The 27263-nt window shown below is 42.7% G+C and overlaps 1 protein-coding gene across 3 annotated transcripts in view; it reads right to left on the reverse strand.

Annotated features, from left to right (window-relative positions):
* The window catches only part of PDZD7 (PDZ domain containing 7), a 608602-nt gene that overhangs the window by 111182 nt on the left and 470157 nt on the right, over positions 1-27263 (reverse strand). For all 3 annotated transcript variants that reach the window (XM_069239535.1, XM_069239534.1, XM_069239537.1), the window contains 2 exons: positions 11885-11956; positions 4199-4825 (listed from right to left, as the gene is read on the reverse strand). In XM_069239535.1, coding sequence (XP_069095636.1) covers positions 4199-4825; positions 11885-11956 — 699 coding nt within the window. The remainder of the gene's footprint in view (positions 1-4198; positions 4826-11884; positions 11957-27263) is intronic.

Here is a 27263-nt window from a genome sequence, read left to right on the forward strand (position 1 = left end):
CTGCCAACTAGAGACCCAATGTTTAACAATCACTTTGATACTTAAGTGATCTGAAGGATTGGCAAAAAACTCACAAGAGAAAGTATGTAGCAGTGATTAATCCTGGCAATAAAAGGAGAAGAAATGCATTGGCAGTTCATGATATTGGTTTGAGAACAGACAAAGATTATGTAGAAGGCATCCAAGATGGACAGGAAAAAGTCCCACACAGATGGAAGCGGATAAAGAGAAAAAGTTCCAGAACCATATTTCGGTGCTGTATGATGATACTTCTGAGAGTGTGAAGTAGTGTTGAGTTGTTCCTCCAACTTGGAATCAGAGAGAGTGAAAGAAAGCAGGCAAATAAAGGTAATACCATTACTAGAAAGGATGGTGAAGAGGAAATGTTATTATTCCCTTTTTGGGATTATATGTTTGATCCACCTATGCTTGAAGCTCCAATTATTACCTATATGGGAACTGCCCCAACATGTGGTCTAGTAAGTGGACTACTGGCTTCAGGGGTCAATCCTTAAAGAACTAAGGGTTAATCTGGGAGGTGTGATGCAGTTCGACCAAGACTCGACACCGTTCTGCTGTAGTGACTGCTGCTGTCCCTCCTGTGCTGATATTTTCACCACAGTTTGTGGCATTTATCAAGGAAAAAAAATGGTTGGAGCAATCACAGAAAACAGGAGCAAGAAGGAGCTCAGCATCGAAGGGTGATTTTACTGATGTCTCAAATTTTGGCATTTTGTTAGGAGACTTAGTTAAAGAAGAGTGGTTAAATCTGAATGCGCCGGTGATAGCAGATCAAAATGCTCATTTGGATGTGGAAATCTTTGAAATATAAGAAACTAATTATACAATACACATGAGAATGTGTTGAAATTAATAAACCATGGTCCTAGTACAACCCACGTGTCATCTCATTTAAAGCCTGGAAATGCTAACACAGAGGTGCCCATACAAAACATGACTTAGAAGTGTCTGTGGCTGGCAGCATATCTCAATTAGGAAAAAACACGTTTTATTTAGATACTCAGGGCCAGATGTACCAAAGGGTTTTACCCATTCTGTGTCTATGGGAAAATGTGTTTGTACATATGGCCCTCAGTTTCCAATTTGCGATTATTTTGATCAGTGAGTGTTGACACCTAAATACAGGTATATTGACTTCTCCATATCCCAGGTTACCACATTGGACTTACAAAAAAAGTTTCAAAATTCATCTATTTGCAAAACACAGTTTACCTTAACAAGACGCTCACCTAACAACATAGGCAAAGAAAGCAGGCATTCTGATTTACCAAGAGTTGTGAAATAGGTGAGTGTCATGAGCGGGTAAACACAACATTTGGATTAATTTGCAATATGACACAGTAAGTCAGTTTTGAGTCGGCTATAAATTCTTCATGGAAAATAATGATTCTGTAAATGTGTCTTTTAAGAAAGCGTGTAACATAGCTCCATGAACGGAGGAAAAGGATACATTTGGTGATATTAGCTTAACTCTAAAAAGCCAATTACGTTTTAATCAGATAAATGGTCTTCACCAACGTTAAAAGGGTAAACTGGTTGCAAATACAACTCAGTTAAACCCGCAGTTTATTACTAAAATAGCATCTCTGCATCACTTGATACTTTTGAGTGTAGCTAACTGACCATCTGGAGTCTGTACAGTGCCCAGCTGCCTTTTGAATAGGTTGATCCAATACATATACACATACATTTTACTGGATTGACTAATTATGGAAATTAAAATACTGTCAAAATAAATGAAGTGCAGTTGTCAAAAACACAAAGCGATCGTGTAGCAAGGGCTCAGTAGGTCCTAATACACGTAATTAAAATGGACTCCCATTCCATGGTTCTGTAGTAAAAGACAATCGTATTTGGGGGGCAGTGGGCTCTGGACCCCAGTGCCACAGTACCTGCTGCACTATTGATAGACACTCCCGACACGGTAGCTTCGGTATACAAAGAGATCATGTACATACAGCTTGACCACCATAATGTACTAACTCTGGAGATCTCCGATAAGAAAGAGCTGAAAGAATTGCATGGGTTGGATAGCAAATTGGGGCTGTCACAACTGCCAAGAAGGCATTGATATAATCAAGACAGGTCAGTTGCTATTTACACGATTTGAGGGCTGAAATGGTGAAATAATTAATTCCCGAACTTATTAATTACAGATGTCACTTTTAGTCTCATCAGATTTCCTGACAGAATAAATGGAAAAAAAGGTACAAATCAGGTATATGTTTTCATAAATTTTTTTTACATGGACTAACCTCTCGAAATTTAAGGACTTGCTCACTCCCTAAACTAAGTGTTTTGCTTACCAGGAATAGATAAATGTCATGGCTAGAGTGGTCTGAAACACGAAGAATGGGTGCAGAATTTGGCTGAAGGTCTCATTCTGAAATTAGAGCCCAATAGGAACAGCTATAGGTCACATGCAACTGGCTGTGGCAGCGCAGACAATGGACCAAATTTGTGGTTGAAGGCCACACCCTGCACCAAGAGCATCACAACAAAGTATATCATAACCAACAAGGTCTGGCGTTGCCTGTCAGCCTTTTGGCTTTGTCTATGATTTGGTTTATCATGCTTTTTGCAGAACTTTGTAGCTGGGGAAGCTATAGGGCCCTCATCACACTAAATAATAAAAGGCAAATATATTTCTTTGGTCTCAAAATCACACATTGCTACAGTTGTGTCCGACACTACTTTTGTGTGGATGTGCTGCTTGCGATGGGCAGAATACTATCACACATGGTGAAGTCAGCCATGGGCTGAAGTGGGCTGGCCCCATGCTGTATGTTGTAATGGGTGGAAGAAAATTTTGAATGAGATAGTAAACAACCAAAGAGTAAAGGGTGTTGGCTGAAGGACCCTAAAAGTATATATAATATATATATATATGTAGGTTTAGTAAAATCAAAAGATCTTGAATAATGCACACCTAACACACACAATCACTGAAAAGGTTATGAAAGGGCAATTATTGTTTTTCTCTTAAGACAATATGTAACCTTCAGCTGAAGGTATGTTATCAATGCCATCTAAAAAGTTAAAAAACACCAATTTGAATTCATGATCCCCACTTCAATGCACTGCTTCTGAACACACACAAGATGCTACAGGAGACATCACAAATAACAATATTGATAACATTGTGAGTGATTGCACATACTGCAGCACACCTGCCATCACTGATAACATTACTGAAGTGGTTTCTCTTTTATATATCTTCAGTATGACAATGTTGAAAGGACTCAGACAAAGGCAATTCTTGTGGGGGCATAGGTATTGAGCATATCGCTTAACCAAAGAACGGCTATGAACCCTGAGAACATTGGTTGTGGTGAAACCCAGGCACAGTAGGCCCTTTGGATGAAATTGCTGAGCACAGTGCAGGTATTGCAGCAGGAGACTGCTGGGCATCGGGAAAGCCTTGCCTTTGGACTCTTGACAAAGGGCACTGAGTGCAGGGCCTGATCAAGGGGAACAGGGTGCACCCAAAGGACACTTCACAAGGGGAAAAGCTATGATCGGTGGAGTCCTGGGTGGGGGGGAGTTATGAAGGGTGAGGGTGCTGTTTACAGCTAAAGTCTATGCCCATTATGGTCTGCTGGCATGGGCACCAGACCTGTCGGAATAGAAGCCCTTGCACCACCCAAAGGGCTTTGCCTTGCAACAGCACTTACTGTGATCTAATGACTAGCGCTGCCGTCTCCGAGCCATGGGAACCCAGGTGTGCTTCCCTGCCTTGGCTCAACCACCTATGATTCGGGGCAAATCAGCTAATTTCCGGGTGCCTCTAGGCAGGAAAAAATCGGTAACATAGTAAGATGTTCTGTTCTAAAGCAAAGCACTCTGATGTCCTTTGACCAGGTTTGTGCTATTAAAACGCTACAAAAAATGCAGTAACTTCTGTTAAACAAAAGTTTCTACGACACTAGTTATGGTGGCAACTTCACTTCCTGAGCTAGTGTTTTGCCTTTGCCACAAGTCTAGTAAGAATATTCCTTTTGGTTCATGATATGATGCTTATGAATGCGTTTGTTTGATTTTCCAAACTTATTTATGCTTTCATTATTATTAATCCCTACTTTTTAACATTTGATTTTTTCCCCAGAAAGGTTATTTCCATCATGTACCAGTCTTCTCAGCAATTAACCATGACTGTTTCACCATACTATAAACTTACCTAACGATTGCCTCATTTTGGAGACTTTTATAGTCGTCAGTACATATTCCACTTCTTTCACCTCCGTGTAGCCGTTTTGTGATGGTTGCTTAGTGTCAGCATTTCCAGGCTTTTTAGCTACTGGTTTAAGTTTAATTTCTTGCTGGGTGCTCTTCGTTGAAGGGGCTGAGGTAATCCCACCAAAGATCTGAGATATGAGTGGCCTCGACTTCCTGGACTTGTTGAGGGCTGAGTAAGCTTCCTCTTCCTTTGACAAGGACTTCCTCCGTGTGGATTTTGAGGTTATGGGCTTGCTCTTTGCAGGCCTGCTCTCTTGTGTTTCAGTTCGTGATACCTCGTCATGGGAAGCAGAATTGGCTGGGTCACTATTGTGCGAGGTCTGCATTTTCACCGGTTCTGTCAGCAGCCAATTGGGCTTGGTGGGGCTGGTGGCTGCAGGTTGGAAAGGGATACTTTGCAAAGCATAGGCATCCACTGGCACATCTTCAAGTCGTGTGTATTTTTTAGAGTGTCGACGTTTGTTTTCCTTCACCTCAGAGAGTGTTAACTGTTCCAGTTCTCCTTTCAAGACCATCGCATCGTGGTTGGGGTCGATGACTGGCTTTAAATCAAAGCCTCCTCTATAGTCTGCAAAAAGAAAAAGAGTACAATGGAAGTATTAAACTTGACTCGCCGTGAATGAATTATCACAGTGCCTTATTATTCAAAAGTGTACATCAATTCCTAGTGGGAAACACTGATGACATAATTTTCAATCACTTATCACTAGTGACCTCAATGATTACAGCACCTCATATTGCTGTAGTGGGTGAAAAGCAAATGGTAAAAGACTGATGAAAAATTTACATTGGCTTTGACCACATTTTGCTTTATGTTTTAGTGACATTGCGCCACTTTTCTTAATGTTCGGTTGTTTCTGAAGTTGGCAATCTCTAATTACAAGCACGTGTAAAGATTGCTGCAAAGGCCCAGAAGAAGGTAAAGCAAGGCACGGAAAAACGACTAAGAGAAAAAAAACATACATTCCAAGACAAAAAGAGTGTTAAATATTGTGCCTGCAATACTAAGGATTGCTAGAAAACTCACTAGTATACTTTTCTTATCCAGCTGAAAATGGTTCGTAGTTTAAGAAACTTATGAGCACATGGGCCAGGACTCCTTCAGCCTTGCTTCCTCTAGGTGCAGCATCCTAAAGAAGGTGCAGTGGCTGGAGAAATGTAGGTGGACAAGGAGACAAGGCCTTAACTTCTTGTTTTACCAAGATGAGGTACTGGCATGGGTGGAACTGACTAACCTTTGTCACAGTGCCCCTTGTCCTGGGATCCCAATGGTAACAGGTGTGCAGCCCAGGGAAGAAGGTCCTCTCAGCATCAACTCTCTGTACCTAGCCCACCAGTCTGTCAGTGGGTTAGGGAGGTTATTATCGGAGATCAGGCACTCTATTCAGAGTTTCCTCCAGAGCAGGAACACACGTCTTGATAGTCTACAGGCCTGGTTATGCCCTTTGAGGACAGCAGAAACCTGAGTGGCCTGTGGTTGGTCCACAACTTCCTCTAGCAGGGCACAGAGATTCTTATGAAGTAAAAGTGAACATAGAAATGGAGGCTAAAGCTCCTCTACTTATTAAGGAGCAAAGAAACGTCCAATCTGTGTTGCTGGCACACTTCCAGTTAAGTAGAATCAAATGAAAGTGCCTCCTTTACATACAGCAAACATGCAGGTGCACATGGAGAGGAGAGGTAGGACATTAGTGCTCTTGTGGTGGTCTGACGAAAGACTGCGTGCATATTGAAATTTGCCGACTGGATTAGGTGGGTATTTAATTTCTTATACCATCTACATGTTTTATAACTCCCAATATATAGTTGAAATAATACCAGGTCAATTTATCCCCTCTGCCCATGTCCTTGTTCTAATCAAATAAACAGCTGGGCAGTGTGCGTGCTCTGCTAACAGACCCCTAACTGCCCAGAGAAGTGTGCTCATCATAGAATGTTGTTAGTATGTATACTTTCCGCCTATTTAAGAATTTGACAGCCAATATTTCATTGGAATGCAACACTAAGTTTAGTGCTGAAGGATTTTAGCGACAGCAACCTTTGATAATTCTAAGGTTAGACCTCTCCTCACTATGGGATACCAAATTGCTTGTTTTTTGCTTTTAATTCCTTAACGTAGTGACAGCTTTACCCTAATGCTAATGTTGGTATATTTCGGGTATCCACGGCATGAGGTGCTGAGGTATGGTAAGGTAAGGCAGAATCTTTTTATATGTGGCAGTAGTCCATGTGAATGCCTGCAGGACAATGATACAGTGACGGTTGGGCACTAAATACATATTTGCATAAAATTAAACTCTGGAGTTTTAAGGAAAAATGTGTGTGTTTTGTAAAGTTATACATTTGTCTTTTGGAGAATTAGGTTATTTTTCAAAACCAGAAGCGTGTATGTGAAATATATGAATTTTCACAATTAATGATTTCTACTATTGTTGCTGTTGGCCCTAGTGTGTCAGGTGGATTCAACCTGTCTTCTGTCCAAATCTGTAAAATAACTGTACCTTGAGTGATAACATAGCCATATAAACCTGTACAATTGGTCTACCTCTGTTGTCTACAGCCTGAGATTAGATGTGTTTCTTTTTCCATCCAGCACTTTCCAAGAAGATTATATTAATATGCCACGACATAGGACTGACAATTTACTTGGATGAAGTAACATAGAAAAATGAATAAAGTGAAATGTAGACTTGAAGAAAAATACTATGAAAATACTATAACAAATTATGGCTCTGAAGCCCACTATACTAGATTGAGAGAAGAGTCCTTTCTTGGACTTTGCATCTTCCAAAACCAGAGTGGTCTGCCTGTTGCAGGGGATGTGTTCTGCTCAGACAGAGCCTGCAGACAGTTTGTTACAGTCTACAAGATGCAGAACCATGTAATGGACTGTCTCAACCCGGTGATACTATGTCTCTCAGTCACTGTGACATTACTCTAATGGGTAGTTCACAGGCTGTGTATCATGTTTCCATCCAGTTTCAGAGAGGCTGAGGTGTGCCACAACTACAAGGGGAGTCCTGTGCAGTTTTACGTCTCTGAAGAGAATAATAATGAAGAGCTTGGTATTGTGTTTGTCCCTAGATTGCTCATGGGTGTTTTTGTACACAAGATTAATTCTAGGTCAGGATGGACCATAGAAATGTGTTCACCAAAAATGGGTGGATTAGAGTATAATTAGGGAGTTTTATTAGATAAAGCAGTTGAGGTGGATTGTGACTGAAAGAAAATTGTATCTGGATATTGGGATTATGAAAGTAAATCTCTTTCTCTAGGTTACCAATTGGTGTCCAGCTAAAGAGGAAGAATTTTGTGGTGGATTGAACATGTGACTATTACAAGACATTATGTGGTCCCTCAAGAACAGACTGAGAAAGAGGAGAAGGACAACATTTACAAGGCTTGGTTTGTGAATAGGTGTACAAAGGGCTAGAAAATGGACAATGTGGGCCACTATTTCTAGGTGGTTACAGAGAAACTGACTGTGGGAGGCGAGATATCAAATTTTAATAATAAATTAGTGGCACAGAAGTTAGCATATGCTGACTAGTTATCCTGTATTTAAAGGCCTAACAAAGAAAATAACATGAGTTGTAAAATGTGCATTGTTGAATTATAGTGAAATATGTGGCCACCATTCGTACTATGCACCACATTTTAACATGAGAATTTGTATTTTAATAATGAAAGTGCTAAAATGAGCTAATGTTTATTAAAAGGTAGATTAAGAATTGGAGTATTAAATGAGTATAAATTAATCACACTTATATTGGATTACATGGATTTTATTATTATGAGTTACATGTATGCACAAAAATAAATGCTCATTTCATTTAGTAATAACATCTCATGGATAACATTTCCTGGATAACGTTTGCAATTAAATAATTTGCTTTGCATTAATGAATTGTAAGGTGCGCAATAGGTTTATTAATGTATTAAATGCATTAATGTGTATTAAGGCTTGACTAGGCCTGAAAGGATTCATTTTGCAGCAGCAATGGAAAATCACTTGTTTATTCTGTCCCCTCTGACCTGAATTCTTTCCCTAGGTTGATAACGTGAATGTTGAATGTTCCATTGTATTGTAGGCAAGAGACTTGTTTTAGAAGCAATAATGTAACACTATTTGTTCTAGCTGTCGAACAGAACAGGAAATGTGCAGTTCTCATGTGAAAAGTATTAGTTTAGTTTATTGTCTGCCATGAGAAAGGATCTCAAGTAACAAATAATTAGAGAATGTAATATTTTATTAGAAACATGTGAAATTATGTAGTTCACAAAGCACTTTTACTAAGAAGATTCTTAAAAGTAACAGAAATGGTGGTGCCATCTGCATTGATTGGATGCTGAAACTAACGTTCGAAGTGCGCCCACCTGGAGGACCAATGAATGGATTGTGCATACTTCTAACTAGTGAAGAATTTCAAAACAGAGTCAGCCCCATGCCTGCTTCAATGCTGTTTAGAACTCTATCGGAGTCTGTTTAAATTTGCTGTCATTCCCCAATTTTCTTAGTTCTCCAGATGAGTTTCCTTATCATAGTCTTATTTCCCCAATTCTATTATGTGGTTCAGTACTAGCAAGACCAACGAAGAGAGGTATAACTAAATGTGGTTTCTCATTTCCTTTTCAGTTAGTTACTTACACCAGCATATTTTTATAGTGAGTTATCCTAGTTAGATGGTTTTCCAAATAATTTTTGTCTTTCTTTTATTTTTGTCCGCATGTGTAAGCTCGCTTCCACACATGGAAGTCCAAATTCGTGTTAGTGTTAGGAATGGCCCAGCTCTGAAATTGAATGTTAAACTGTATTTTGATTATTTTCTGATGTCACCATCTTCTGCTTTCAATTCTAACAATAATGTGCATATTGTATTGTTGCTAATCTACATTATTCTTTTGTAGTGTTTAACTGTATTGATGTTTAGTAGGTTAAATCTTTTGAGATGTTTCGGTCAGCCTATGGTTTACATGTATGTTTATAATTTAGTTTTGTGCACCATATATGTGACATTGATTTTGTGATTGTAATAACTTGAAACTTCATTAAATTTGGAGTCTGATTGAGTGTTTAAATAGTTTATGGTGTCTGACATTGTTTATGGTATAATGTCACTGATTTGTGATTGAATGATTCTGACTACTACACTCTAGTGTAGAATAGTGATGGTGTCTCACCCGCGTGCTCGTGGTTGTTAACCCGTAACCGGAGAGTAGAAATCCCTTTCTGGGGCCCCAGGTGTGCATGCCCACAGAGGCGACAGTCAGGTAGATTAGAATGATTACGGCTAATATTACTAAAGAAAGACTAATAGTTTTGACCCACTTATGTGATATAGGATGGACTAAGTCTGAGCTAAGAATCTAGACACATTTATGGTCGCCTGGATAGATAACCACGTTAAACAGTTACTTCGAATATATCCTGAATGATTAAAAGGTCTCAATTTAATGAGGATTGGTACTGCCTTCATGGGTCTAGGGGTTTTGCTCAAGGTGCTATAGGAAACAGTCACATCAGACCACTTTGATTGGATGGGTCAAAATCACAGTATTCACTAGTGCTGCAAGTGACAAATGGCAGCACGACAGTGCATTTGTCAACTAGGAGCATTATGTTCATAAAATAAATTTTTGACATTCAGGGATTGGGTGCAGATGGCACTTATCAATGGAGGTACTACAGAACTAAAGAATAATGTTGGCCGAGAGAGAGCAAGTGTATAAACCATCTGCTCAAATAATCACAAGGAATGTGTCCTTACAAATGTTACAGGACAAACATCTACTACCAGGTTACACCTGGGTTAGATGAAGAAGATCGAAAGAATTGACTTGGACAAAGAAAGCCCACAGCTTCATTACGAGTGCCCCTTTGCCAGGGTATTAATTTCGCATACTTAGAGTTAGTGATACTGGGGGCCTTGTTAATTCCGGAGGTCAAGAATTTACAGGGATTATGGGTGAATCTTGTGACTCTCCTGGGGAATTTCCAAGGAAAATCGGTCATTTCAGGTCCAATTCTCCCTGTAATACCTCATTCTTTCACTACAGTTCTCCCCTGAGATTTTGGCTACTTTCTCGAGCTGAAACCTCCCAGGGAAACATGATGGGGCCAGTAACAATGTTACCAACACCATCAGGAATTACAGGGCTCTCATAAAATGGGCCTTAGTAGGAAGGGTAGAAGTGAATCAACAATGATTCAGATATATTCAATTTCAGGAAGGCAGGCAGAATATTGGGTATCAGGCAGGAGGCATGTGTGATGATGAAGTTGTCACAAAGAGATCAAAAGGGTTTGAATATGTTTTAGTACTTTTAAGTTAACAGAGAAGCTGTGCAAGCCTATCTCGGATAAGGTTTAAAATAATTAATGGGTAGTGGTTGCGAAGGGCTATTTATTGAATGAGGGTAGGTGTGATGCACCTTTGAGGGTTCAAGTGAGACATGGTAAAGAAATCGATAGGCATGCGCACAGGGATGCTTCCATCCAGACAAGTGATTGTAAGAATGCTTCCCTAAGGAGATTTGTTGGTTATATATCTAGTTTATATTAAGTTGCTTTCTAAGGTTGTTGTATTGTTGGGCATTACATAAGAGAAGATGAGTGGTGTGTCTTACTCTACGTGTGCCTGCCTCTATCTGGTGTGTTCTTTAGTCTTGAGGCAGATGGAGGTGAACAGTGGTGGTGCCTGTTGCATTTGGTTTAAGGCTCACTATTACTTAAACACATTCTCCGTATGCTTTCAGGCATAACAATTGGTTGCTCTCAAACATTTAAAATATATCCTTCAACCAAGCTTGATGACCGTTCAGCATACAATATATATTTAAGAAATTACAGTTTTCTATGAGTAAAAAATTGACAATTTAATGCTGGTGGAAAAGGGTTTGTTTGAAGGCTAAGGATTTTTAGGTAGTCTATACGTTTGTTGCTTTTAATAAGTAGTGTCAGCAACCACCTTTGTCCAATTTGTTTCAAATGAGTATGTTTCTTTTATTGAGAATTACAATGTTTCCAATATTGAGCACAAATCAAATAATGGATGAAAATGCATATTTGTTTTTAATTGTTATTACAAAGGCCTCAGACTTCAAAAACAAAAGTAAAACATAAAAAGAAAGCAGAACTAAATGCAGAGATTCGACTAGTAACCCTGGCAGTGAAGCAGACTACGTTTTAAGCAGATGTACATATGTGCAAGAGCAAAATTTCATCACTCACACAGAAGACAGGGGGATGACTCATTGCTGCCTACTGTAGTGGGCGGAAGCAAAATGTGAATGGTACTTAACAGACCACACCCTATGCCATAAGGAGAAAAAATATCAGAGCTAAGTAGGGAGAGTCAACGCCTGTGGGGTGTGAAGAGGTTCTGAATGGAGAGATGTAGGTAAAACAGCAGTAAGAGTATCATGACGAGGTCTCTATTTTGTATTTTGTATTTTCAAACCTGTCAGCCTTTTATAGGGTGAACATGACCGTGAGTAGTACACAGGTCTCTGTTGCAATAGTCCACTACAAGCTTAACACCAATATATTTGCGCAATTATCATAACCTATGTCTTAATTCAACCAGGAAATATATAAAAACGAGGAAATCATTGATGTGGTACTAACCCGGAACTGAAGTTATGAGATGTCTCTTTGGAGGAGTGTCATGCTGAGCTGGTCGAAGGGCAGAAGCTCTCACTGTGAAAAGAAATATATTGTTTCAAAACACATTTATTGTGACTGATTTACATAGATATATGGGATAAAGTACCCTCTGACATTAATTGTAACAATACTGCAAGTCACGGAGGCTTCCTGGGACACTTAGATCAATGGAACTTTGAGGTGACTTGCTACAGCCTTTTAACATACAATAGAGGGTGATAGCTTCATTATAAGACATGGTCACATTATTACCATTTCCTTCAAATACCTAAACCCTTGGCCTCCTTCTCCTATGTGTGTATAACCATAGTTGCAAATATGTAGAATAGTTATAGTGAGAAATTAAACAAACCAATATACTACTAGTAATTTCTAGCAAAATCACAATGTACAATTAAACTAAGCCACTTTCAAAACTTATATATTTCATAATGTGCAGTATTATTCAGAGTGCCCCACCATCATGAAAGAGACAGTGAAGGTAATAATTTATCCCATGACACAAATTTTAATTAGGCGACATTGAGATGCGAATTAACACAGTCGATCATACTGGGCGGCAAATAGTAATCAATGTTATATGCAGAGGGGCTTGTACTAATTGATCGTTAACAGTAAATTATTGAATCTTGAAAGTCACTAGTCACAAAAATTTGCCAGAACCCAATAGAAGCCACATACTTTAATCCATACATTGCAATATTCTAAACTATTCACTGACAAATCTAACAATTTTAATGCCCGAATAACATTCTCCACCCCTTGTTACAGATGTCAAGCCTAATCAAGTCTCAAAAGGAAAAGGTATTCTAAAAGTCGGTGCTTATTTTGTAATAATAAAGGATTTTTCTAAGGGCAATGCTGCCTAATCTTCATTCCACATCATGCCTTCATTTCTACACTTCGTGCCTCTTTGTCACCCTTTTGCAAGTTCTTTTACATCTCTTTGTTTCCCCTTTGTATCTATCTTTTTATCTTTCTCTTCATCCTGCCTTCTCTCTAATCTGCCATTGCGTCCTCTGCTCTAGTTCAAAATCTGATGATGAGAAATCTGTCAAACTGCTAAAAAGGAGTGCTTGGTGCTCATTACCTGAAACCACTGGGATAGGTTAAGCTCTGACCATGCTGCCCACCACCTTACAGAAACAATAGGCAGTGCTTGCAGACAGACCAGCCTGGCAGAATCTGAGCTGAGTCAACAAACTCCAAAGTAGCCTACCTGGCAATCAGCAGTATCTGGGAAACTGAACATAAACTGATGCATTGCACATCGTACATCAATGATACGTCGTACTGCAAAACATTTTCCTCCCCACCGGTCTTAACTAGAAAGAAATAGCACCTTAGCAACTGAAACTCGCAACCAAATTTCAGAGGTAGGTACAAAAATACGTTGTTAACGATTGTTAAATATTGCACATCTTAGAATATCTCATCCCGCAGTAACATTCAAAGATATGTTTTCTTGTTATGTATATTTTTTATTAAATACACTGCTTTCTAGAGGAATCCCGTAAGACAGGACGTTCAACACAGACCTAACTTGGTAAATACATGCACAGTAAAGGGCAAAAAAATGTCATGTGTATATATATATACATTATTATTATTTTATATATATATATATATACACGTATATATATATATATGATATTTTTAAAAGTCCTACGGCTTGCGCTTATTCTGTATTTATTTTGTGAATGTGCATATGACTCGCCCATCACCAATTTATTTTTTGGAGCAATTATTTCCTGTTAATTTCATTCTTTGCTTATCCCTGCCCCTCCTTCTTTTTTAAGTCAAACCTTATCAGAAAGCACAGCTGTCTGGTTGCAAAGTAGTCCAACACACAATAATGTCACTATTTTTGTTGGACCCAGAAAGGATTTCAATAATTTAAACCTTAGTTCAACCTCTGGCAGCTGTAGCACAGAGCACACCAGCATAATTTACAAAAAAGTGTACATTATTTAGAAGTATTGAAATTGTTAAAAAAGTAAAAACATAACACAACAAAATGAAAATCCAACTCCAATTTATAAATATAGAGAATATCTTAATAAACAGAATGACGCCAAAACAACAAATATCCAGTAAAGAGAACTGGAGATCTGTTTTTTTTCAAAGTTTTGGATAAAAATAACTCCAAAAAAATGCAAAGCATCAACCACCAGCGACTGAACATGTTAAACTGGGTCAAAATCAAAAGTTATAGCCCATCACAGCCAGTCGCCAGTCAGATACAGAAACTAGTTTCGTCCCGGTCAAAGAGATACTTTATTTTCTTAGAAGCAGGTCTGGACGTCGACAGAATGTTGATGGGTATGTTGGCATTGAAGGCAACAGGCTGAAGCAGGGCTCAACGGGTTGCAGGAGGATGGCATCCCGATGCGGTTGTCGACAGAGGCAGGCAGTCTGCGGGAAGTCCAATCCCACCACTGATGTTTCCTCAGTGCTCTGGCTGATGCTGGGTCCCGGACTGACATCAGTTGTTTTCGAAAACATTTACCAAAATGTTTTTAAGTCCCCACTTTCAGGGTTAGACAAGAAAAGTACATTTTGACACCAGCCAACCATTCCAGGACAACAGGAATAGCACCTGTGTGGTCCGGACTCACTCCACAGAAGCCACCAGCATGGCCCTGGGCAGGGCCAGTGGAAACTGGTCAACTGGGATGTTCAAGGAAGATGGACATTGAGGGAGCAAGACCTCAATATTTATCTGAACCTCAATATTTATTGACCCCAGCATTTTACCTAAATAATTTGGCTCACGTGTCTCCAATTGACCTAGCTCAGGGTTCTGCAAAGTTGGTCCTGGAGAGCCAGGTCCATGCCAGATTATTAGCATATCCACATTAAAAAAAAAGATGTTTCAGAAATCTACAGTTTTCTAAATGTGGATATGCTAAAAGTCTGGCATGGACCTGGCGCTCCAGGACCGACTTTGCAGAACCCTGACCTAGTTAGAGACAACACTCCTCTTTATATAAACACAATTTAGCAGAATTAAACAGAATAAAATACTGGAAGCAAAAAGAATTAGATCAATAAGATTTCTAGATCAAAAATAATGAGAAAGTTAATTTAATATAGCATAGTTAAGCTGCAGCACAGAGACGAATACAATGAAGTGCCATGAAGGCCCAGTACAGAAATACTGATAAATGCAGTGTCATAAAAGTTAATAATCCCAAATTAGTAAGAATTCTAAAATTAGCACAACTACACTAGCGGGAATCTTTGAAAATGAAACTTTGAGCACACGATGGAAGCTCCATTCACAATACATGTCTTCTAATTATGTTGTATATCGCTAATATACTGACATTATTCACTTGGTGCTTCGCAGAAACAAGGAGAGCAATGGCTTTGCAGTGGGACCCTGATTGGGTAGTGGAGTAAGCAGAAGCAAGTTGAGTAGAACACCAGAAACTGCATCCATATTTAAAATAATGGTGTACTACATGAAAAATGTGGCATAGCTATTCATTGAATTATTTTACACTTCTAAGTGACCTAGGTAACGTGTTCTAAGTGCAACATTATTAGTTCATTGGTTACTACTCTATGCATCATTAAAAGCACTAATTACCAGAGATTACGTCTCACACAATATTTGCATATCTTGCAGCTTTCTGTCTCTGTAGCTTAACAGGTCAGCAAACTGACCCTTCGAGTCCAATGCTTTATCCTGGGCACAAGTGAGAGCAGGTCCAGCCCTTAGGGTTCTCCTCACATGTCTCAACAGCAGGTGCAGACCTTCTTCTGTCTTCCACAGGTCGGGTAGTGTTCTGAAGAAGGTATCCAGGGGTTAAATACCTAGTGCCACCCTGTGGGTGGAGGGAAATCCTTTGTCCAGCCCCTAACCCACTTCTTGGCATTATATACCCTCCCACTGGGTTTGAAGCCTGTCTGGCTAGAAGTACAAAAGGGAGGCAGTCTCAGATGTGAGCTATATCTGACAGTGATAGGGTAAGCATGATTTGAAGCTCAGAAAGAGGCTGGGCACAGCCCCTGGCCATCCTGCTCATGGAAGAAAGACACCTCCCCACACCCAAAGCCCTCTGTCCACAGTCTGGGAGAAATCCACATCCCACTCCAGGGAAGCCATTAGAAGTCAGGTGACAACTGGACACTAGCAAGAAAGCCTTTTGGTTCTGTACAGATAACGGGTAAAATTGTCTGCTACTTCATAGTAATATAATATCCGACTTCCCAATTAAATTGGATTCTAAGTGACTATTAAAATGTGTCTGTAAACCACTTTTTTAGCTAGTCCCAAATGGAATTGAGCACTTATGAAATGTAATATTATAAACCATTGTTAGCCTATAGAAGAGGCACCCTTGTCACACTGAAAAACGACTTGGGAGGTTTTTCACTGCCAGGACATGTAAAACATTAAACATACATATCCTACTAACATGCATCCTGTCCTACGGGCATTTAAGGCCTGTCTTAGGGGTGACTTATAAATATTAAAAAGGAAGGTTGAGGTCTGTAAAAACGTTTCTTTTGACTCAAGATAATGGCAGCTTTATAACTGCAACACCAGGCTACGGTACAGACCTGGAGACATGTTTTACCTTGTCACTTCAGTGGTGGCACAGTAAGTGCTGCAGTCCAGTGGTGGCAGTTAACTTGAGTACATGGGATACAATATACCAGAGCTCTGTAGGCAAATAAATGTGCCAATCAGGGATTTAGTCAATTTAACATGTTTAAGGGTCAGAGCACATGAACTGGGACCTAGTTAGCAGAGTCCCAGTGCACAGAAACTAAAAAACAGGCATCAGTTAAAAGAACAAGTATGATAATGCTAGAAGAGACATTTTCTTACAGGGAATAGTTGAAAGCTTACCTAGAAATTCATTCCATCCATTGCTTCCAATTGGTTTTGCCTTTTGTCACTCACATGTGCATGCCTCCTATATGCTGGCTGTATTTCTTTTAGCCTGTGTAGCTTAAGTTAAGGCCGCTGTACCACCTCTCTGATTGGCTCCTTTGATTTTTCCACAACTGATTGCTTTTTGGGAACTCAATCTTTTTCGTGAAACACTCCAAGAGACTGCATGATTTCCAGCTGTGTCTCCTTGAATGTTTCTCTCCTCCGCCCTACCGCTCCCTCTATTCCTACATTTCATCCATGTGCTTCTTTGTGTCTTTTGTTAACTTAAAATAGAGCATTGTTTATCAGAGTGTTCCATCAATTTAATTACTTCAAACTGCATACTATTCTTAGCTTCTGTAAGGCACTTTGTGGACTCTGCAGTCACTTTTATGAGACGCGGTTTTGTTTTTTGAGGCACATTTCAGAATCTTTATCATTGAAAATGTATATTTTGTTTAGCTGGCTGTCCAAGTGATGACTGATTGTAGAGGTAGCTTTTCAGAGGTGTGTTTCTAAAATGCCTTGTCTGTTTCATGAAGTACTGCAGCATGACTTTTTATTTAACACTGTTAAGATTTGTTGGTTGTTTGACCCATGAAAAAGCTATGTGTTATCTTTATAATGCCAGCCATAGATGCCAGGCCAATTTGCTGCATATCTTGTGGTCTACACAGACTGTAAAATATATCAATTGCCTAAATGTTTCTGTTTCTACCTGCGTTTGTTTTTAAAGTTCTCAAAGCTGGTAATGAAAGGCCTTCCTCTAACACACAGCACCTAAGCACACGTTTTAATTTATTTGGGAAATCCACTAATGTTTTGTAGTGATTAACAGTTCAAGTTAGTTTTCTATTTGGATGCCTTTCTGTTTGATGTTTACCTTCTGGACCAAGTGCTCCTTTGCTCTCTTGGAACATGATTTCCATAATGTACAACACTTTGACATAAACTAGATAACTCAGTTACATTTATTTATTGAACGGAATATGCTGAGTGTTGCCCTTCTGCTTTTAATACAATAATGGCAAAATGCAAAGTTTACTTTTCATAATGACAGGTTCTTTCCAAATGCACGACTTTGCATATGTGCTTTTCTGGATGAAAAACAGAATACAAATCAATCTTTCCTAGGTAACATGTTCTTCTTAATAAACCTCACAGTAATTGGTTTATTAGGAACTCTATAAAAATAGTACATGCTGTACGCTGCTGGCGATAGCGACCAGTGGCTTTGGGGTCGGCCTCTACCTCTTCTCCACATGCCTGTTTATCACTGCTTTAGGATGGCATTTTCCTGGCGCAAGTTTACAGCCTTGACAATATTATGTTCTCATGGTCACAAAACACCACAAGTTCAAAATAATGTTTACCCTGGATTTATCGAGCCAATAAATGAGTACTCAGTTAATAGCCCTCGTTTTTTTGTAATGGAGAGTTTTATTTAATATAAAATAATTGCTAAATTGTGTATTGTCATGCTGTAGCAATTGCTCTCCATCTTTTGATATGCATTTATTTTCCATTGTTTACTTTAATACATACATATATATTACCTATTGGGGCTTGCATCAGGGTAGTTATAGTTAGGACCGTGTTTCCATAGAAAAAGCATTTTTAAATTGCCTATATCTTTGGCATCGTTTGACGAATCTTTACGAAGGCGGGGTGATCTGTCAAGCGGGGGATGAGAAAAAGGGAGGGTCAAAAAAGTTGTTTTTTCCATGTTAATTTCCATAGGACTTCTGAACAAAGTTACTGCCCAAACCACTGGACAGAATTACACCAAATTTGGCAGAAAGCTAGCTTTTGGTACACAGATTATGCTTTCGCTTATTTGGTGTAAATCAGTTCAGTAGTTTTTGAGAAATTTAAGGAAATCCAAATTTGTATATCTCTGGCCACGTAACCTTTGCAAATAATGACAAGCTCATGCAGGGAAATGCATGGCTTTGATTGGCTACCAACACTTAAACCAGGAAGCGTTGGCCGCCATCTTGGGACTCGTCTTCAGCAGAGTCCCTAAAAAAAAAAAAAAAGAAAGGGGCCCAGGTTAGAGGCACCCTGATCCCTTAGCTCTGTTGTTTTTTGCCACAAATTTGCATTTTAAAGCCCCTGGGTGGGCCTGGTCATGGGGGCAAGTGATAAATAAGGATGGGGGCACATGGTGCCCCGCCTAGGTTCTGTACAGCCCTGGGAACCGCCACCTCCCCGGATCATTTCTGTAATGGTATGCAAGGGACTTTATGGACCCAGTGTAGCCCCAAGGGACCACCACCTCCCTAGGGCATTCATGTAATTGTATGAAGGGGGCCATGTGACCCTCAACAGCCTCGGGGACCACCACCTCCACGGGCCGTAGATTAAATGACGTGTGGGGTGGACCCCCACACCCCAGTGACCACCACCTCCTTGGGGCAAACATTAAAAAAAGAAAAGGGGGTCCCTTTCAGACCCCCGCAGCCTCAGTGACCACCACCTCCCTGAAGATATTCGTTGGAGGGGGCCTTTATGGCTGGCTCCTGCTATTCCTGGGGTGCACACCCCCAGGGACATAGCTGTTTGCTGTGGCTTGGCTGCGGCTTTACAGCTGCCAAGCCACAGCAAACACTGCTTGCAGAGAGGAAGAGCTGACAAACAGCTCTCCCTCACTGTGAGCAGAGGTTTCCTCTTTCTCCTTGCCCGTGGAAACACAGGCTCAGAGACAGAGGAAACAATTGCTCTCACAGAGAGGAAGCTGCTTTAGTTGTGATAGCAATGTTGGTACCCGCAGGAGATGAGGAGCCAGCTGGGACTGTGGGGTCCTCAGGCTCCCCCCACAGTCCCCAACATTGTGACTGGGGGGCAACCAGGTCACATGGCTAGGTCCCTGGGAATGGGTATCCCGGGGCCTTTCCCCCAAAAAAGAATAAATAATTAGGCCGCCTCCCAGCAGATGGGGCCGAGATTGGCCTGGGGAAGGGCCCTACCCAAAAAAAAAAATTAGGCTGCACCCCTGGGGATGTGGTCCCAGGTTCAAGATCGGACTGGGAAGGGGGGGCCACACCCCCCCTCCCACAAAAAAATGAAATGTTTAGACTGGGCTCGGGGGATGGGGTCCCCGGCCGAGATCAGCCTGAGGAGGGGGGGCCATGCACCCACCAAAAAATGTTTTAATACTTAGGCTGGGCCCAGGGGGATAGGGTCCCCGGGGCTGAAATCGGCCTGAAGAGGGGGCCATGTGGGTTTGGGTTGCTATAGGGTTTGGCCGCAGGGACAGGCGGCACGGCAGCCCTGCAACCAACACCTGCTGTGCACAACCAAAGGCCATGCAAGGCTTGTTGCGGCCAGGCCCTCTGGCCAACCCCCACTGCGCACAGCCTTTGGCTGCGTGCAGCGTGGAATAGGGTTGTTATAGGGGGCAGGCTCTCTGGGTAACTGCCGCTGTGCACAGCCAGAGGTCGTACGCGACGGTGGTTGGATTAACGTATTGTAATGAAAACTACTTCACATTAAAAAAAACATAAAAATTCACTGAAAAAGCCAAAGGTTACAGGGACGTTATAGTTAGGAAATAGAATTAAAAAAACCTTAGAAAACCGTAGAAATTCGATTCACTGAAAAAAAAAACAAAGGTTACAGGAACATTGTTGTTAGGTTCTGAATTTACTTGTGCAAAATTCAGCAGTTATGGTTAAAGTTATTTGAAGTAACTATAACTCGCGCCCTAAGGTAACTATAACTTTTACCCTCACCATGCCCTGCAGCCAACCCTTATAACAACCCAACCCTGCACAGCCCCCACCTCCACAGGCCAATCTCGGTCCCGGGGACCCCTTCCCCCAGGGGCCAGCCTAAATATTATTATTTTTAGGGGATGTGGATGCGTGGCCCCCCTCCCCAGATTGACCTTTGCCCCAGGGATCCCATTTCCCGGGCACCGCCTAATTTTTTTTTTTTGGGTGGAGTGCACATTGTCCCCCTCCACAGGGTCAATCTCAGCCCCAGGGACCTCATCCCCCTGAGCGTGGCCTCATGATTTATTTTTTGGGGGCAGGGGGGCCACAGGGCTGATCTTGGCCCAGGGACACCATTCCCCAGGGTGAGGCCTAATTGTTTTGGTTTTTTTTTGGGTTGGGGCCACATGGCCCCCTCCAGAAGGTCGATCTCTGCCCCAGGGACAGCATCCCCAGGGGCACGGCTTGATTATTTTTTTGGGGGGGGCACCTGGTCCCTCTCCGGCCATGTGGACCCCATCCCCTGGGACCCGGCCATGACGTGGGGGTTGAGCTTGAAGACCTCCATGGTCCCAGCTGGCTCCCTACCTCCTGTGAGAGGCAGCATTGCTGTCACAGAGATGGAACTGCTACAGCAGCTCTCTCTCTGTGAGAGCAGTTCCCTCGGTCTACCTGCATCCCCACGGGCAGACAGACAGAGGAACCCTGAGCTCCGATGAAGGGAGAGCTGGTGCACAGCTCTCCCTTTATCAGAGTGGAGTGTTTGCTGTGGTGTGGCGGCGACTTCAAAGCTACCACTAAGCCACAGCAAACAGCTATGTCACTGGGGCACACCGGGACATAACAGGAGCCAGCCCTGGGGGGTGGTGGTCCCTATGGCCATCAGTGGCTTCTTGATGGAAACTTCTCAAGACCTGGCTGTTCGCGCAGCAGAAGCACTTTCCTCCCCCACCACGTTCTCCCCCCTCCCCTCCTCAGCGCCTTGAGACCCTCACGGGTGAGTAGTGTGCTTTACAAATCCCTGATTGATTGAGTGATTGATGGGGGCTGCGCAGCCCCCCTTCAACATGTATAGCCCCGGGGAGGTGGTGGTCCCCAGGGCTGCAGGGGGTCCAAAACAGACCCGATCTCTTTTTTTTTGTTTTCAATCTGCCCCAGGGAGGTGGTGGCTCCCAGGGCCGCACGGCGCGGGGCATGCGGTCCCCCCTGCACATTTTTTCATAAATGCCCCAGGCAGGTTGTGGTCCCTGGGGATGCGGGGCTGCGAGGGGCCGTGCAGCACCCTGCACATCTTTTCATAAATGTCTCAGGGAGGTGGCAGTCACCCACACATATTTAACTTATTGCCCTGGGAAGCTAGTGGCCCCCTGGGCTAATGGAAACCCTGGGGGTGGGGGGTGGGCATGCATCCCCCCTCCTCATTAAAGACCCCAGTGCCTCCGAGACTAAAGCCGAGTCCCAAGATGGCTGCCCATACTTTTTGTAGAAGTGTTAGTAACCAATGACATATCAGCACAGGGACAGTTCGATCCCCGGAGGATCTGCGTCCCTATATAGCTATATTTTTTTACTTTCAATTTCTCCAAAACTACTAAATGGATGTTCACCAAAACAACAGGATCTAGCTTCCTGCCAAATTTGGTGTAATTTCGTTCAGTGGTTTAGGCTATAGGCACGTCTAAAGGTCCAATGGAAAAATGAACGGGGAAAACGTGTTTTGGAACCCCTCCTTTTTCTCCGCCCCCTGCTTGACAGATCACCACCTAATTTTCAATACAGCACCTGCACTGACCAAAGTGAAGGTTTTGAAAATGTTGTGGAGATTCATCTAGCAGCACGAAAGTTATAGGAAAAACAAAGAACCCTTAAGTAGGCCCTAACTATAACTACCCAGTAGCAACCGCCACTAGGTTATAGATATATATATACTGTATATATATATATATATGGAGGAATGGTCCTCACCTGGTTTTTCTCTTACCTATCCAACTGTTCCCATATTGTGAAAATGGGCAACTCATTATCGAGACCAGTCAGAGTTCACCAAGGTGTTCCCCAAGGTTCGATCCTCTCCCCAACCCTCTTCAACCTCTACCTAGAACCACTATGTGTGATACTCTGAGATTCTCTTCCACCCCTATGCCGACAATACCCAAATATATGAAAATCTCATCCCCAGAGGACGTTGCCCTGCTTTCAAATACACTCTCAATGATTCAAAACTGGATGTATAACCACCATTTAAAACTCAACCCAACTAAAACAAAATTTCTTTTGATCTCACCTCAGAAAGCAATACGCGTGTACAAGAATGGCTGGCCGACCTTCCCGCCTTCGTAGGCCGTCCTGCCATTGTCACGAGTGACAGGTCACTCTGAATCACCCTGGACATTTGTCTTAATCTCCACAGCCACATAGCATCCATGGCCAACTGTGCACAATATCAACTTAAGCAGCTTTGGGGCATCAGACAAATGATTCCAGTACAAGACCTCAATACAGTGGTTACGTCTCTCCTTCTCTCTAGACTAGACTATACAATTGCCCTTCTATCACGCATTCCCAAAGTTCACCTAGGCCCACTGAGAGCTACACTGCATGCTGTAGCACGCTTTGTCATAGGTCTCACGAAACTTGACCACATTTCCCCTGCCTTACTAACCGTCCAATGGCTCCCCATTGAAGCGCTGGCCCAATTCGAAATCGCTTGCATCACCCACAGAGTGCTGCACTTCTCCTCACACTCCTATCTAAACGAGAAACTGAAAATCTCTGGAGCAAACAGGGGTTCCAGAAATGCTGAATACATGCTCCTGAAACCCCCCACCTTCAGCCAGGAATGTTACATGAATCAGTCCTTCTCTGGCAACGCCACTAGAATATGGAACTCTCTGCCTCCCTCACTCTGTCTAACCACATGCCTAGCAACCTTCAAAAAGGACCTCAAGCTCCCCCTATTTGATAGACATCTACGTTAATTCACTCTTGACCAGACTTTTTTTCTTTCTCCAATGCGTCCTGATCTGCCTCATTTAACTGTAAATGTCCTCCGCCCTATTGTTGTTACTGTCTCCTGTGGTGATTCCTCTATACATTCATTGATGTAAAGGTCTGAGTGCAGTTATTATTAATGTGACCCAATGTTACTCTGTGTTCTGTGTTCTGTGTGTTGTAAAGCGCTCTGATGCATTCAGGCCATGTCCACACTATATAAATCTGCAAATACAAAAGTGAATAAATAAATAAATATACATTGCCTACTGGTGGTCACCAGTAGGTATTTATAATTAGGACCTAGTTTCCATAGGAAGAACGTTTTTTGTTTGCCAATAACATTGGCCCCGCTTGATGAATCTTCACTAAATTCTCAAAACGTATACTTTGGTCAGTTCACCTGCTGTCTTGAAGGTTTCGGGGTGATCTGTCAAGTGGGAGCCTAGAAAAAGGGGGGGTCCCAAATCTTGTTTTCCCCATTCATTTTTCCATGGGGTTTTTATACACGCCTACAGCCCAAACTGCTGAATGGATTATATCAAATTTGGCAGGAATGTAGATCTTGTTGCACAGATTGTGCTTTTTGTAATTTGGTGTAAATCCGTTCAGTAGTTTAGGAGAAATCAAAGATAAAAAAATATAGATATCTAGGCATGTGGATACTCTGTGGATTCAACTGGCCCCATGCTGGTATCTGATTGGCTACCAACACTTCAACAAGGAAGTGTTGGAAGCCATTTTGGGACTCAACTTTTGCTGAGACCCAGTTAAAAAAGCAAAAAAAAAAAAAAAAAAAACATGGAAAGGGGCCAGGGTAGTCACTCTGACCTCTTAGTTCTGGTGCTGGGGTCCCAGAGTGCTTAAAAGCTTTAAAAAAAAGAAAAACACAGAAAAATCTGCAGATGGATCCACAGATTTTTCTGACATTTAAAAAAATCCAGGAGGTTTACTGCACTTTTCATGAAGCCCCCAGGTGGGTCAGGTCCAAGGGGCATGCCAAAAATAAGGAGGGGGGAACATGGGGCCTCCCTCCTGGTCAAATATTTAAATGCATGCTGGTGAGCCACATGGTCCCCTTGCAGCCCGTTGACCGCCACCTCCCTGTGGCTAAACTAATAAGGTATGAGGGGGAGCAGCCTGGCCCCCTGCAGCCCTGGTGACAGCAGCCTCTCCAGGGTGAAAATATAAATGTGTGCAGGGGGTCACACCCCCCCAACAGCCCATCCCTCTCTGGGGCCAATGCAATATGTTATGCGGGGGCGGAGGGCCCTCCGCAGCCCCGGAGACCGCCACCTCCCCAGGGTGAAGATACCTGTGAATGCGGGGGGGGAGGGAATGCACCCCCCTCATTACCCCAGGGATCACCACCTCCCTGGGCAAAGATTTTGTTTTGTGGGGGGAGCAATGCAGCCCTGGGGACCACCACCTCCCCGGATCAATGTAATACCCCCACCCTGCAGCCACAGGGACTGCCACCACCCCAGGACTATAATAACACATTGAGGGGGGTCCATTTTGGACCCCTGGTCCCGGGAACCATAACCTCCCTGGGGCAAAACACATTGGAGGGGGGCCCCAACGCCCCCCTCGTGGAGCCACAGAAGGCCCTGGGGACCACCATCCCTAGGGCCAGCTCCTGCTTTGTCCCGAGGTGCGCCCCCCAGGACATAGCTGTTTGCTCTGACTTAGCAGGAGCTTTGACAGCTCCTGCCAAGTCAGACCAAACACTTCACTTTTTCAAGTGAGAGCTGTCAAAAAAAATATGTGAAGTTTTCATCCGTTTCCCTGCAATAGATGCAAACATTGCTCCTGCAAGCAGGGAGCTGCTATTTAAAGCAGCTCCCTGCTTGTGGGAGCAATGCTGGCTCCTGCAGGACACAGGAAGCCGACTAGGCTTCCCCCCCCGCAGTCCTGTGACTCTCTCTCTCTCTCTCTCTTGGGATGGAAGAGAGAGAGAGAGAGATTGTCTTTGCAATTGTCTCTCCATGCAATGACTTCAAAGAGTCAGACTAGGAGATATTTGGAAAGAATGTTATAGTTACCTTTGGATGCAGAGCAGAACAGTCACTTCTGGCCTAATGGTCAAGGTTTCGTCCTGTCACTCAGTAGGCTATAAATATTGAAGTTACATACTGCAAGGAGATCTCACTCTTTTTAATTAACAAAAATATTTTTCTTTTTAATTTGTCCAGAAATATCTCATTCTAAGTATATGATTCATCAAAGCCTTAATATCGCTGTCTCTCACCCACTCCCCCACTCGCTCTCACTCCCTCTCTCCATGGCTAGCCACCCACTTTTTGCCTCATATATGATGTGGTTTCAAAGTTTAAGTGCCCTGGGCCCCTGTTAACAGGTTTCCAGGGCCAGATCTTTCCCAAAACTGTTGTGATGCATTGGCACAATTGGCAACACCTGGTGCAATCTTACAAACAGGACATGGCACACAGCCTGTGTGACCTGTCCCCTACACACGGCATGCAATATAGGTAAGCCACCCCTCTGGCAGGCTTTACAACCTGAGGCAGGGTGCACTATGATGCATATGTGGCCATAGGTGCATGAGCAATATGCCCCTACTGTGTCCTTGCCAAACCTGGGACATAGTAAGTATACAGCACAGCCATTTTAAATGCATGCATGTGCTGTACACTGGTCAGTACAAGTTTCCAGCTACATGAAGGCCACTCAGAACAACTCAGAACAATTCGGAACCACAACTCCAAACTGCCACCAGTATTGAATTTATTGAAAGATTTACCCAGGGGCCACCTTAGAAGTGACCCCTACAATGCTAACTAACCCTGGAATTATTGGTGGTCGGTCCCAACCAGCCTGCCACCACCAGACAAGATTCTGGATCCCTGGGCTGAGGGCCTTCGCTCTCTGCCTCTGGGACCAAAAAACAAAGCCTTTCCTGGGCAGTGGTGTTACACCTCCTCCCCCAGGAATGTGCACTGCCCTGCCTGCAAGCTTCAAAGAGCTTGCTACCCTTGAAGCTCGACCGACAGTCCTGCTTCTCACAGCAGATTGCTGCTTTTGTCGCAAACCCACACTTTTTGTCTGGAGGATCGGCAGGAAAATGCGCAAAGACTAGGAGGAGTAGCCATCCTCTGCCTACACTGCCCCTCACGTGTAGCAGGCAAGGAGACCTCTCCATTTAGTTTCCTCCATCTTGTATGGTAAGACAATTGCCAATCAGGGATAGGGATGTGGTCACATAGTGGTTGTAGCTACCCTAAGGTAGAAGGCCCATTGGACACTACCAGGAACTCGCCTACATGGCACTCAGATGCAGTATTTAGTGGACATCCTAAACCTGCAGATCAGATTTGATGGACACAAGAAGACAAGCAACAAAGACGATCCTGCTGCAAGAAGGAAAAGGTGCCAAACTCTGCCTGCTGCACCCAGGATTCGGCAATTGCTGCTGAGGGGTCGCCTGGACATTAGATGGACTCTCAGAATCTCCAGAGGACCTCCAACCTTCTAAAAATTGCCAAGAACCTTCCTCCAGAGTGAAGGCATTAACCTCTGCATCCAGAAAGCAAGAACCAATGAAGCTCAGTTCACTGATCGACCACTGACCAAGGAACCGGACACAGAAGCTGGACCAAATTCCACCAAATGGACCCAGAGGACAAACCCTGCAAGTGTGCCAATTTTGGTGGCACTGCGACCTCTAGTGGCGGAACTGTGCAATAGCCAGGCATAATGGACCCCCAATGTCAGACACCCA

The sequence above is a fragment of the Pleurodeles waltl genome, chromosome 6, assembly GCF_031143425.1.
Source record: "Pleurodeles waltl isolate 20211129_DDA chromosome 6, aPleWal1.hap1.20221129, whole genome shotgun sequence".
In the NCBI taxonomy this organism is placed as follows: domain Eukaryota; kingdom Metazoa; phylum Chordata; class Amphibia; order Caudata; family Salamandridae; genus Pleurodeles; species Pleurodeles waltl.